The sequence below is a fragment of the Scyliorhinus canicula genome, chromosome 2, assembly GCF_902713615.1.
Source record: "Scyliorhinus canicula chromosome 2, sScyCan1.1, whole genome shotgun sequence".
Lineage (NCBI taxonomy): Eukaryota > Metazoa > Chordata > Chondrichthyes > Carcharhiniformes > Scyliorhinidae > Scyliorhinus > Scyliorhinus canicula.
This window is the reverse complement of record NC_052147.1, coordinates 44,636,236-44,651,021: the sequence shown is the minus strand read 5'-3', so window position 1 is coordinate 44,651,021 and position 14,786 is coordinate 44,636,236. Positions and strand designations below refer to the sequence as shown.

At 42.4% G+C, this 14,786-nt stretch overlaps 1 protein-coding gene across 1 annotated transcript in view; it reads right to left on the bottom strand.

Moving 5' to 3' along the window:
• Positions 1-814: 814 nt before the first annotated feature.
• The window catches only part of degs2 (delta(4)-desaturase, sphingolipid 2), a 97,247-nt gene continuing 83,275 nt past the window's right edge, over positions 815-14,786 (bottom strand). The window contains exon 3 of the mRNA XM_038777023.1: positions 815-6,385. Coding sequence (XP_038632951.1) covers positions 6,242-6,385 — 144 coding nt within the window. The 3' untranslated portion in view covers positions 815-6,241. The remainder of the gene's footprint in view (positions 6,386-14,786) is intronic.

The following is a 14,786-nucleotide window of genomic DNA, read 5'->3' as shown; positions in this document are numbered from 1 at the left end:
CAGAGAGCTTCCCGATCTCTCGATATAATGAGGAGTTCGGACCAGCGGAGCGCATCAGTGCACAAAACGGGGCTACGTGCGGCCTTGACCTCGCTTTCCCACTGAGGCTCCCTCTCTAACCCATTTTAAAGCGTTGTGTTTCTCGCCGCTGTGAGCGCCGGGAAACACGCAGCTAAACACTCTCAGTATGGCACTTTGTTCGCATTTAGTTTAATCCTGCCCATCAACATCAGGCCAGGTGACCAGAGGGAAGCAAATATCCTCCTGGTGGACAGAGATAAGAAATAGGCAATTCTCTGGGCAGTTTTTGTAGATCGGGGCGTTGTCACGGAACAGCATTGACCAATGGTTTAGAAACTGATCACCTCTTGGCATCTCTACCAGGGGAATGCCTAACGTTATCCAAAACCACTGTCTTTAAAAATGATGAGCTAATTCCTATTCTGACAAAGCACAAGGAGGCAGAACATTTGCTGATCACTGCATGGCGAAGAACTTTCTGTTTCTGTCCCAAAGTTACCCACCGGTTTGAACCTGTGTTTTACTCCTACTGTTTAATATGAAGTTACGCAGCAGGAAGTCAATTTATTTCAAAATCTGGAAAGTTCCATCCCAAAGGCTATCGGGCAAAATGGAGGAAGTAAAACAACGACCACGATTTGAACACTGAACAAAGTACTTCAAATGCTAAAGCAGCACTTATTATTGGAGTAAATTCCTATTGTTTGTGAATTGTGAGCTCAAAATGGATACCCCAGAGCATTTTCCCCTATTTGTGTGTAGTCCACCTTTAGCCAAATCATTTCACAAGTCATTTTTGCTCAATCAATTTTATTTCAAATGTAATGTTCATTTTAAAATTTTCGAAAGAAAAGATAAAAGCACAGCAAGCATTAAACGATGCCATTTCCATAACAAAGGCACTTCATTAACAACAGGATAGTTTATAGTGATACATAGATCTGAAAATATTTATTTAGTCAACAGAATTTTTTGAAAAACTCTCTCCAAGAAGAACTTTCCTCATAAACTGCTTCAGCTGGAAAAGCAGAACACGCTATTCACAACTTTACTGCTGGCAGATTGACCAACTGGGCACATTTTATTTCACCAATTCAAATGCTCCATTTAACAATCTGGCTGAAGTTCGCACAACTCAACCGAACTGTGTCGAGGAACAGCCTCAGCCTTGCCGACATGTATTCGTACAAAGGTATTAGGTGAAAAGAATATTTTGATCACTGAATAGGTACATAAACAGCTTAATTTCAAACCGGCTGGACTATAATCTTCCAGTTTAATCGCTGTAAAAAGTCACCTAGAGAATCCTTCACAATGTTTTTCATTGTCTGTACCTGTTGGAAACCAGTGATCCCATATCTAAACCAAAACCCTTTGTTGCTTTGCCAATGGACTAAAATTATATAAATGACTCTTTCACTTAGATGGAGAATTTTTGTTGTAAATCGATCGTTGATCATAGACTGGAAGAAGATAATCTGATTTGAGAATTTCAATTGGTGTGGGTATCATTGAATTCACAGCTCAGCTCGTCCATTGTGAACTGGAGTTTGAGATGAGATTATTTTGAATTTAGGCATTCTTATATATCGAATATTACCGCTAGTATTGGTGCTGGTGTTAGTTCTAAATAACTGATTTTTATAAAGAACTGCTTTACCTGTTGTTGATGTATGGAAGGTTTCTAATGTACATATTTTAGTTAACAGACACCAGCAGTGCTTTGCAATGCAGCATGTTTTTCCATCTTTGGGACCAGTCCTCATGTGAAGTATTCCCAGGTCCACATGCAGAGTGAAGCCATCTTCGTTGTGCTCCAGTAATCTGGTAGCCTCAGGTCAGCATTTTCTATTGCATCAGTTACCAACTTTCCCTATACTAGGACTGGTGGCTTTTCTGACAGTGATTACCAGCTCATCATGAAATTGTGTTAAATTGTAGGCCTTTTTGGGCTAGTAGCTGGATTGGAACTGGCCCAATGCACCCAACCAAAGACCTTACATGTGACAGAGAAAGATGCTCTTACTTCACCCATTTGGACAATATTTGAATCCAGACCCAATGCTTCCTCACTCCACCTGTTGGTTCCTTTAAAATCATCAGGACTTAATCTGTTCCACGTTTAAGAACTTAAGAGAAGAAAGCTACTGTTGGTCATGTGGCCTTTTGTAACTGCTCTGCCATTCAATAAAATCATGGCTGAACTTTTATCTTAACTCTGCCTTTCTGCCCGATTCCCATTCTCTTAACATCCAAAAGTCTATTGATCTCTGTACTGGATATCCCCCATGACTGGTGAATATCAGCAGCCCTCTTTGTAGAGAATTCAAAAGATTCACAGTCCTTTGAGTGAAGAAATGTCTGCCTATCGGAGTTCTAAATGGCTGCCCTCTTATTCTGAGACCTTGATCTCATTTTGTGGACTTCCCAGCCAGAGTAAATACGCTCCCATCACCCACCCTGTCAAGCCTCTTAAAAATGTTTCAATTAGATCACTTCTTGTTCTATTAAATTCCAGAGAATATGACTCATTCTACTCAATCTCCCTACAGTAGATAATCCTATCACCCCAGGAATCAATCTAGTGAACCTTTGTTATACCCCCTCTCAAGCAAGTATATCTGTCTTTTTATAAGGAGACCAACTGGGCACACACTATTCCAGTCGAGGTGTCTGTATAATTGCAACAAGACTCCTTTACTCCTGTACGCTAACCCCTTTGAAACAAAGGCCTTTGTTTCCATAATTGCTGTACCTGCGTGTCAACTGGCTGTAATTCATATACAAGGATAGCCAAATCTCTCACCATTTAAAAATTATTCTACTTTACTATTTTTTCCACCAAAGTAGATATTGTCTTGTTTCTCCACATTATATCCCACTGAAGTCCATTTACTTCGTCCTTATGCAGCCTCTTTGCTTCTTCTTCACAGCATACTCCCCACCTAACTTTGTCTCGTCTGCAGATCCCTCATCTAAGTCATTGATATAGATTGGGTGAGATTCCCTGGCTCTCCACGGTGTGTTTCCAGGTGGCAGGAGGTGGCCTGCCATTATCCCATGGAGGGAGTTTCTGGTCCCAGTGCTGTCAATGGGATTTCCCGTTAAATTCACCCCACGCGACTAGGAAACCCACGCCGGGTATGTGCCGTCAGCAGGACCGGATGCTCCCACCCATTGTAAATAATTGAGATCCAAGCATTGATCCTTGTGATACTACAATAGTTAGAATTTGACAATCCATTTATTCCAATGTTCTTTTTGTCCATTAACCAATCCTCAATCCATGCCAATCCCCAGAGTGCTAATTTTGTGTCATAACCTTTTAGGGCGCCATCAAATGTTTTTTGAAAAACATTACATCCTTTGTCTACCTGACTTGTTACAACCTCAAAAATCTCCAGCAGCTTTGTCAAACAGAATATTGCAATAAATGAATACCTCATAGGAATTTGAAACACTTAACACACGCAATATTCAAATGACTTTATATCTAAGGGGTATTATTCTCTGTTACATAATTAGTCAGAATTTACTCCTAGGGATTTAATTTCCTCAATGCACTGTTATGAGTAGGCTAGTTATTGCATTGTATTAATCCCCTCTCCTTGCTATTTTAGCAGTAGTTAACCAGTTTGATTTATTCGATATAGGGATTGCATTAAAATATAATTGAGAAGGAATTGATGCAATTGATTAATGCTAAAAGGTAACGTGCAGCTCCAATTGCAGTGGCTCTTTATGTTCCACCATTAGTATTTACTCACTCACATCTGTTCAGGACGGGTTAGGTTACAGAATTCATGGCTGCCATTGATGTTTCTCCATGTCACCTGACCAGAGGCATTCCCTACAGGACATATTTGCATCTTTTGAGAGCAGTGCTGCATATTATATGCACAGCCTGAGTACTGGCAAAACCCTAACGAAGGTACTGGTCAAGCCTGAAATTTAAACCCAAGACCAAGTTGGCATGGTCAGAATGATCTAAACAGTCTTCTAGCAGGCAGCAGGCGTGTCTAATCATTGCATGAAATATTAAAAAGACAATGGTGAAACATTCTAGCTGTCTCCTTTTGTTTGGCCCGGAGGGATAATTGGGGAACAATCCTTCTAGCTCTGATGCTTTGCAATCTCATTACTTAAGAAGCAGAGTTTTCCAATTTCCCTTCATACATTTTCAGTGCAGTGACTACTAAATAAATATGTAGGAAATAAAATTATAAATCAATGGTCATTTAAACCTTAGATTTCACATAGTATATGTGAGCAAAAGGGACCATACTCAAGAATTGCATTTTTTTGCACATCATTTAAGACAATAGGCAGCATTCACAGACTGTTTTGAATTAAAGCATGAAAATAATGTAGTAAAAGACAATAAATATTTACATTAATATGGGGAGGCTTTCATAACCTCACAAAGTGTGGAATGGCCAATTAAATACTTCTGAAGTACAATCACTGTCCTAACGTAGTCAATCATGGAAAGAAACAAAAGTGGCGTGAAAACGAGCTGCAGGTTGAAGCACTGTCATTCAGATTCTCTCTGTCGATGCTTCTGCTGCTCATAGAATTGTCTTAGGATTGAATGAAATGTAACTTAATACTAAATTCGCAAATGGGCCAGTTTAATTATTTTGATCTGCAAACTTCATACATGCGTGTGTGTATGTATATATATATATATGTGCGTGTGTAGGCAATATTCAAATGCTTATATGAAGCAAATGTCAGTATATAATCTGAATCCATACTTCTATTAGCTGGTGAACTCAACTAGTTGCTTCATTGAAAATTGATTTGGTCAAACCAGTTTCTACAAATATAGTATGGCACACTAAGAGGGTCACGGTTCTCATTAACTAATGAGAGCAAAAAGCCACGAGGCTTAAACTGTTCCAATCATACGTTTTATGCACTGATGTTTCACTTATCTACCGGGTTTTTATTTTCTGTTGGGTTGTAAGGGGTCTGTAAAGGACATCACAACCTCCGCATACTCACACACAAGCTCATCATAAAATCTGGGATAGAGCACAGACAAAAGCATCTATTTTGCATGAGTGAGCGGATAGGGGATAAATGAGCCTCGGTCAGTAGGTGCTGATGTGAGCAACAATTGGAAGCTAATGGCCTAGTCACAGCCCACAGAGCAGTTGTAAAATTGGGATCCTCATTAACGGGGCAGATTTTGTTTAATACGAAAACAACATATGGCAGGAAAGCGTGACAAATTAATCAGACCATCTCTGCCAGAAATAGTCAGTCTCAGAACATTGTGCCAGACAGGGTAACTAACCATCATTTTATAGCCATATTTTCCCAGTACAATACACAGGCAAGCCGCTGAAGGGCTCCTCCCCGGGGACTGTACTCATTACAATCTTCATGCATTTTATTGTGTGATAAATCGATCTGAGCTTAATATATGGTTGTCCAGATTTAAGAGTTTTCAACTAGGGGGTGGGGGTGGGGGGAAAGCAGCCGTTAAACGTCACGACAATAAAGTTTTTTGACAATTGGGCAGTTTTATTCCAGCAACGTTAGCATCTGTTTGTGACTTTCCGTGAACTGGAAACTTCAGAAACTGGTTTCCCATAATCTATTTTCATTTTCCTGGATCCCCGCATAATCTAATAGTGGTTTCACGTGACAGCTGTGTACTGCTGCGACCAGGTAGTTTTGCTTCGAAGCAATGCTGCAATGTGAATGCTGTCTGACTCGTGTTGGGGCCTGATCCACACCATAGTGAGACCCCAAGAAGAGGGAGTCTCACTCTGCTTCATTTCAGAGCCTGTCGCTCCTAATACTCAATTCATACACAAATTTGATAGGAGAGTGAAATTGATAAATCCAACCTAATATAAAAATGAACCATCCCGCTAAAATCTAAATATATTCTTATTGGTTAACAAAGGCATCAACCGTAGAATCAGAATTAATTTAGAACAATGCTAAAAATTACATAATTAAATTTGTTATTGATCATAATTAATGGGGATTATTTTTCTTGACATTGAAGGCACAGATTAGTTGTACATATAAACAGAAAGTGCAGGTGCTGCACTGGTTCTGCCAGCTCTGATAACCATTTTGAATCGGATTGTCAAATCGTCTTTTCTCTTTACAGATGTTGATGAACCTGATGTGTTTTTTCTTTTCCAGAGGTTTCATTTTTGTTTCTGATTTCCAGAAATCGCAGGATTTTTTCTTTCTCTCAATCGTCTTTCACCAGCTTGCACTCTCTCTTAATTCTGGAGTAAGGACCAATGCTGTCGTCAAAAACAAAATCCCAGAGCACACGTACCCAGGAAGAGTGCTGGGGCAGGTTGTCATAGTACTCAGGAGCGATCTGCTTCACCTAAAGGGAAGAAATAGGATCATTGACGAGATTTGCAAAGTTCAAGCTGGAAATGTCAGTCAACATTGGTAGTTACGATGTGGAGATGCCAGCGTTGGACTGGGGTGAGCACAGTGAGAAGTCTTACAACACCAGGTTAAAGTCCAACAGGTTTGTTTCAAATCACTACCTTTCGGAGCACTGCTCCTTCACCTGAGGAAGGAGCTGCGCTCCGAAAGCTAGTATTTGAAACAAACTTTTTGGACTTTAACCTGGTGTTGTAAGACTTTTTACTGAACATTGGTGGTTGGCATATCTGATTGGTCTCTGATTAGAGTCATTTTAAATAGATAAATCCTCAAAATTAATTATTGCTACATGTCATAATTAGATGGAAAAATGTATCTGTATAATAAATGTAATAAATTGTCATTATTAAAGGATTTATGCCTATGATAAACATACTGAAGAAAGGAAATGTTCCCCTTTAGCGGTTCGTAATCCATGGCCAAGCAATACAGAATACCCTCCTCTAATTTTCAAAATCGCATTTTGAACATCGCGTTTCTGACTGAAAAAATGAGAATCAGAATGAGAAAAAAACAGTTTCTTTTTCAAATTGCCTTTTTATTCTTTCCTGTGATGTGGGCTTTGCTGTCAAGGGCAGCGTTTATTGCTTAATTCTAATTGCCCTGAGAAGGTGGCCTAAATGAACCATGCTGTTAGCAAGGGACTGCCAGGACTTTGACCCAGTGACAGTGAAGGAACAGTGATATAGTTCCAATACAAGGTGGAGTGTGGCAGGTGGTGGTGGTGTTCCCATGCATCTGATTCCCTTGGCCTTCTCGGTGGTAGAGGTTGCGGGTCTGAAAGGTGCTGTCGAAATAGCTTTGTTGAGTTGCTGCAGTGCATCTTCTGCACACTGATACACACTGCTGCCATTGTGCTTCAGTGATGGAAGGATGAGAAGATGTTTAAGTTGATGGGTGGGATGCCGATCAAGCAGGTTGTTTTGTTCTGGATGATGTCGACATTCTTGAGGTTGTTGGAGCCACACTAATCAAAGCAAGTGGAGAGTCTTCCCTCACACTCCTGACAAGTGCCTTGTAGATGGTGGATAGGCTTCGGGGAGTCAGGAGTTGAGTTACTTGCTTTTGTAGCCACAATAGGCTGATCCAGTTCAGTTTCTAGTCAATGGTAACCCCTACAACGTTGATAGCAGGGGATTCAGTGATAGTAATGCCATTAAATGTCAAGAGGAGATGGTCATTGCCTGGCACCTGTGTGGCACGAATGCTCCATGCCACTTATCAGCCCAAATCTGAATGTTGACCAGGAATTCTCCATTGCCCGATGCCGGTATCAGGATTCCTGATTGGGCGGAGAATGGCATGTTGAGAGAAAAAGGGGTTTCCTCAGCAGAAAGCACTTAGCTCCTCGGCACCATGAGGCAGGAGAACTATCCACTTCGCCACCGTGCTGCCCTCCCCCTTCAGCCATTTCTTGATATCACATGGCGTGAAATGATTTGGCTGAAGATTGACACCTCTGATGCTGGGGACATTAGGAGGTGTCCAAGATGGATCGTCCATGCGACACTAGTGGCTGAAGGTAATGCCAAATATTTCAACTCTTTGCTCTGGTTTGCAGGGCTACCCCATTATTGAGGACGAGGATATTTGTTGTGTCTCTTCCTCCTGTTGGTTGTTTCATTGTCCACCACCATTTACGACAGAATCTGGCAGGACTGGAGTGCTTTGGTCTGATCAGTTTGTTGTGGGATTACTTAACGCTGTCTATCGCATGCTGTGTTTGCTGTCCGGTATGCAAGTAGCCCTGGTCCGTAAAGTAAATCTTTCCAATTCTTGTTTACTGATGTAACCTTTGGTTCATCATTTTGCAGTCTATAAATTGTTCTTCAGTCATTTAAACAAGTTAGAGATTCATTTCACATGAGTGATGAATCAACATGGGGGGTGGTGTGTTGGGTAAGCTGGGTCTGTGAGGACTGCGTTTACTGTAGCAGTGAGAGAGACAGGCTTCCAACACTTGAGAAATGCAACTCTATTTTATTGAACTAACAACTGTTAAACATACTTAAACTGTGGATTGACACTATGCTGAGTTGACTGGAGACTTGGGGCTAACCTGACCAGAATATCTTACTACCACATGGTGGATGTTCGTTTTGTTGCTCACAGGCTCTGGCTGTCTCAGAGGCTGGATCCCGAGAGAGCGGGAAAACTAGTGCCCTCTGGCTTTATAGTGGCCGTGTCCTGTCTGCTGATTGGCTGCTGTGTTCTGTGTGTTCATTGGTCATCCTGTGTGTCAATTAATGTCTGTCTGTGCACCATCACATACCTGTGTGTATATTATGACAGGGGGATGTGAAGAAAACCAGCAGCACACTCTCAAATTATGCCCTGAGAGGGTGACTACATTTGTGGGGGGGGACATCAAAGGCATACTAGCACTGTTAGCAAGGAAATACAAACCCTCCTAACGTCAATTAACAGGAAGCAGTCTGCAAAACCTAAAACATTACTTATGCTTTCAAGTGTAACGGCTGGTCTGGAAATCAGGTGGCTACTGCATTAATTTGCATATGTGTTGCACTTTATTAAAACAACCAGTGTAATTTCGGAGTGTGGCCGAAATGAAAGTTAATCATTTTTCCAGGAGGAAAGGTTCATGTTTGAATTGCAGTTAATATGAAGGGGTCATTACCAGGCAGGGTAGTTTATATCTGTGGCAATATGGAAATATACAGCAGTGCCACTGTCTAGCTTAATAACAGCTATTGTATCAAGGATTACATGAACTTTCTGTCAAAAAAGAAGCAGCAAAATGGAAATTAATTCAAAGTTTTAATAGCTAATGCAAATTAGCTGCTGCCAGCTCGGCTAGTTTTTTTTAGTGAGTGGGAGGAGTGTACTGAGGTTTGGAATTTCTTTTCTATTTGAGTCCAAATATTGACACCAAGTATCCAAATAGCAGAGCTGCACCACTGGCCAGACACAGTTAGAATTAGAATTAGAACAGTACAACACAGAACAGGCCCTTCGGCCCTCGATGTTGTGCCGAGCAATGATCACCCTACTCAAGCCCACGTATACCTATCCCAGTAACCCAACAACCCCCATTAACCTTATTTTTTTTAGGACACTAAGGGCAATTTAGCCTGGCCAATCCACCTAACCCGCACATCTTTGGACTGTGGGAGGAAACCGGAGCACCCGGAGAAAACCCACGCACACACGGGGAGGATGTGCAGACTCCGCACAGACAGTGACCCAGCCGGGAATCGAACCTGGGACCCTGGAGCTGTGAAGCATTTATGCTAACCACCATGCTACCGTGCTGCCCTATTGGAAACCCATTGAAGAACAGTGCACAAACCTGAAGTGATGTTTAAGCTTCGTCTTCATTTTCTGTTACATATATAAATAGGGGCAGGAGTAGAGCCATTCAGCCCCTCGAGGCAGCCATTCAATAATTCTTTGGCTGATCTGTTCATGTTTCTAATTCCACATTACCATCTACCCTCTGATACGCTTAGATTGTGGTTAGGCAAGGGAATGTATCTACCTCCAGATTAAAAATGTTCAATGACCCCCCCCCCCCCCCCCCCCCCCCCCCCCCCCCCCCCCCCGCACCACCACTTTCTGAGGCGGATAGTTCCAAATTCACACAACCTCTTGAGAGAGAAAAATTCTCCTAATCTCTGTCCTAAAAAGTCAACCCCTAATTTTAATTTGGTGTCCCTTAGTTATGTACTCACCCACAAGAGGAAACAAGTCTACCTTGGGCTGGATTCTTCTTGGGCGGGATCTTCCATTTCGCTGGCAGCGCACTCATGCCCGCGGATTTCCCGATAGCATGGGGGGGTGCCCACAATGGGAAACCCCATTGGCCGGCTGCCGGACGGAAAATCCTGCTGCCGGTGGGGGCGCACCCCGCCAGAAAATGGGTGCGGCAGGACAGAGAATCCCGCCCCTTATCAATAGCGTTCAGGGTCATATATATTTCAATCAAGTCACCCCTCACTCTACTGAGCTCCAGTAGAAAGAAGCTCAGTCTATCTGACTTTTCCGCATAAAACAACCCACTCATTCCAGGTTTCATTCTAGTAAACCTCCTCTGAACCGCCTTGAACGCATTTACATTGTTCCTTAAATAAGTGGACCAGAACTGCTCACAGTAGCAGCTTCCTTCCTCAATAAACTGTTGACTATATCCAACTCCCATATGTTCAACAAATAAAGAGAATTTGTATATCTTAAATGGGTGAAAGGTTATCTACCATAATACATTCTGCAAATAAGGGTGTATTGTGCAGTCAGTACTGAGGGAGTATTGTGTTATCAGTACTGAGGGAGTATTGTGTTATCAGTACTGAGGGAGTATTGTGTTATCAGTATGAGGGAGTATTGTGTTATCAGTACTGAGGGAGTATTTTGTTATCAGTACTGACGGAGTATTGTGTTATCAGTACTGAGGGGGTATTGTGTTATCTGTACTGAGGGAGTATTGTGTTATCAGTACTGAGGGAATATTGTGTTATCTGTACTGAGGGAGTATTGTGTTATCAGTACTGAGGAAGTATTGTGTTATCAGTACTGAGGGAGTATTGTGTTATCTGTACTGAGGGAGTATCGTGTTATCAGTACTGAGGGAGTATTGTGTTATCAGTACTGAGGGAGTATTGTGTTATCAGTACTGAGGGAGTATTGTGTTATCAGTGCTGAGGGAGTATTGTGTTATCAGTACTGAGGGAGTATTGTGTTATCAGTACTGAGGGAGTATTGTGTTATCAGTGCTGAGGGAGTATTGTGTTATCAGTGCTGAGAGAGTATTGTGTTAATAGTGCTGAGGGAGTATTGTGTTATAAGTACTGAGGGAGTATTGTGATATCAGTGCTGAGGGAGTATTGTGTTATCAGTGCTGAGGGAGTATTGTGTTATCAGTGCTGAGAGAGTATTGTGTTAATAGTGCTGAGGGAGTATTGTGTTATCAGTGCTGAAGGAATATTGTGTTATCAGTGCTGAGGGAGTATTGTGTTATCAGTGCTGAGGGAGTATTGTGTTATCAGTGCTGAGGGAGTATTGTGTTATCAGTGCTGAGGGAGTATTGTGTTATCAGTGCTGAGGGAGTATTGTGTTATCAGTGCTGAGGGAGTATTGTGTTATCAGTGCTGAGGGAATATTGTGTTATCAGTGCTGAGGGAGTATTGTGTTATCAGTGCTGAGGGAGTATTGTGTTATCAGTGCTGAGGGAGTATTGTGTTATCAGTGCTGAGGGAGTATTGTGTTATCAGTGCTGAGAGAGTATTGTGTTAATAGTGCTGAGGGAGTATTGTGTTATCAGTGCTGAGGGAGTATTGTGTTATCAGTGCTGAGGGAGTATTGTGTTATCAGTGCTGAGGGAGTATTGTGTTATCAGTGCTGAGGGAGTATTGTGTTATCAGTGCTGAGGGAGTATTGTGATATCAGTGCTGAGGGAGTATTGTGTTATCAGTGCTGAGGGAGTATTGTGTTATCAGTGCTGAGGGAGTATTGTGATATCAGTGCTGAGGGAGTATTGTGATATCAGTGCTGAGGGAGTATTGTGTTATCAGTGCTGAGGGAGTATAGTGTTATCAGTGCTGAGGGAGTATTGTGTTATCAGTGCTGAGGGAGTATTGTGTTATCAGTGCTGAGGGAGTATTGTGATATCAGTGCTGAGGGAGTATTGTGTTATCAGTGCTGAGGGAGTATTGTGTTATCAGTGCTGAGGGAGTATTGTGATATCAGTGCTGAGGGAGTATTGTGATATCAGTGCTGAGGGAGTATTGTGTTATCAGTACTGAGGGAGTATTGTGTTATCAGCACAGACACGGTATTGTGTTATCAGTGCTGAGGGAGTATTGTGATATCAGTGCTGAGGGAGTATTGTGATATCAGTGCTGAGGGAGTATTGTGCTATCAGTGCTGAGGGAGTATTGTGTTATCAGCACAGACACGGTATTGTGTTATCAGTACTGAGGGAGTATTGTGCTATCAGTGCTGAGGGAGTATTGTGTTATCAGTGCTGAGGGAGTATTGTGATATCAGTGCTGAGGGAGTATTGTGTTATCAGTGCTGAGGGAGTATTGTGATATCAGTGCTGAGGGAGTATTGTGATATCAGTGCTGAGGGAGTATTGTGTTATCAGTACTGAGGGAGTATTGTGTTATCAGCACAGACACGGTATTGTGTTATCAGTGCTGAGGGAGTATTGTGATATCAGTGCTGAGGGAGTATTGTGATATCAGTGCTGAGGGAGTATTGTGCTATCAGTGCTGAGGGAGTATTGTGTTATCAGCACAGACACGGTATTGTGTTATCAGTGCTGAGGGAGTATTGTGCTATCAGTACTGAGGGAGTATTGTGTTATCAGTGCTGAGGGAGTATTGTGTTATCAGTGCTGAGGGAGTATAGTGTTATCAGTGCTGAGGGAGTATTGTGTTATCAGTGCTGAGGGAGTATTGTGTTATCAGTGCTGAGGGAGTATTGTGTTATCAGTGCTGAGGGAGTATAGTGTTATCAGTACTGAGGGAGTATTGTGTTATCAGTGCTGAGGGAGTATTGTGTTATCAGTGCTGAGGGAGTATTGTGTTATCAGCACAGACACGGTATTGTGTTATCAGTACTGAGGGAGTATTGTGCTATCAGTACTGAGGGAGTATTGTGTTATCAGCACAGACACGGTATTGTGTTATCAGTACTGAGGGAGTATTGTGCTATCAGTACTGAGGGAGTATTGTGTTATCAGTGCTGAGGGAGTATTGTGTTATCAGTGCTGAGGGAGTATAGTGTTATCAGTGCTGAGGGAGTATTGTGTTATCAGTGCTGAGGGAGTATTGTGTTATCAGTGCTGAGGGAGTATTGTGTTATCAGTGCTGAGGGAGTATAGTGTTATCAGTACTGAGGGAGTATTGTGTTATCAGTGCTGAGGGAGTATTGTGATATCAGTGCTGAGGGAGTATTGTGTTATCAGTGCTGAGGGAGTATTGTGTTATCAGTGCTGAGGGAGTATTGTGATATCAGTGCTGAGGGAGTATTGTGATATCAGTGCTGAGGGAGTATTGTGTTATCAGTGCTGAGGGAGTATTGTGTTATCAGCACAGACACGGTATAGTGTTATCAGTGCTGAGGGAGTATTGTGTTATCAGCACAGACACGGTATAGTGTTATCAGTGCTGAGGGAGTATTGTGTTATCAGTGCTGAGGGAGTATTGTGTTATCAGTGCTGAGGGAGTATAGTGTTATCAGTGCTGAGGGAGTATTGTGTTATCAGTGCTGAGGGAGTATAGTGTTATCAGTGCTGAGGGAGTATTGTGTTATCAGTGCTGAGGGAGTATTGTGATATCAGTGCTGAGGGAGTATTGTGATATCAGTGCTGAGGGAGTATTGTGATATCAGTGCTGAGGGAGTATTGTGATATCAGTGCTGAGGGAGTATTGTGATATCAGTGCTGAGGGAGTATAGTGATATCAGTGCTGAGGGAGTATTGTGATATCAGTGCTGAGGGAGTATTGTGATATCAGTGCTGAGGGAGTATTGTGATATCAGTGCTGAGGGAGTATTGTGTTATCAGCACAGACACGGTATTGTGATATCAGCACAGACACGGTATTGTGATATCAGCACAGACACGGTATTGTGTTATCAGCACAGACACGGTATTGTGATATCAGCACAGACACGGTATTGTGTTATCAGCACAGACACGGTATTGTGTTATCAGCACAGACACGGTATTGTGTTATCAGCACAGACACGGTATTGTGTTGTACAAGGTGCCAGGCAGAATTTTCAGCCACGCCGAGGTCAGGGACCCAAAATGTCATGCTCAGCCAATGTGCCAGTTTCGTTGTCCCTGGCATTGGCCATTTCATGGAGAGCAGGTTCAGGGCCTGGCAAGGCTGCCATTGCCAAGAGGCAGCTGCCAGTTAGGTTCAATGAGAGCCTTGTTAAGGGCAATGACAGGAGGCCAAATGGGATGGTGTAAATGTAGATCACCCTCTTTCAAATCAGATGTTAAACCAAGGCGCCGTTTTCTCTCTGAGGTGATCTATTTCTGAAACAAAAAAGGAGACAGGTTTATAAAGTGCCCATCCTTGCCTGTAATCTTTTGCTGATTAATTTTAGTTAATGGTAAAGTATAGATTGGCAACGTTGCGTCTGGCACTCTAGTGTTCACTGGGAGTGAAGTAGTGCAAATTCAATCTATTCAGATTGGTGAGATTCTTTGGCCTCCCTTTGGTCTGTTTCGCAGTGACGGAAAGTGGCCATCGTTAGCCAGTGGTGGGATTTTCCCTTTGGTCTGTTTCGCAGTAACAGGAGGTGGCCATTGTTAGCCAGTGGTGGGATTTTCTCTTTGGTCTGTTTCGCAGTGACGG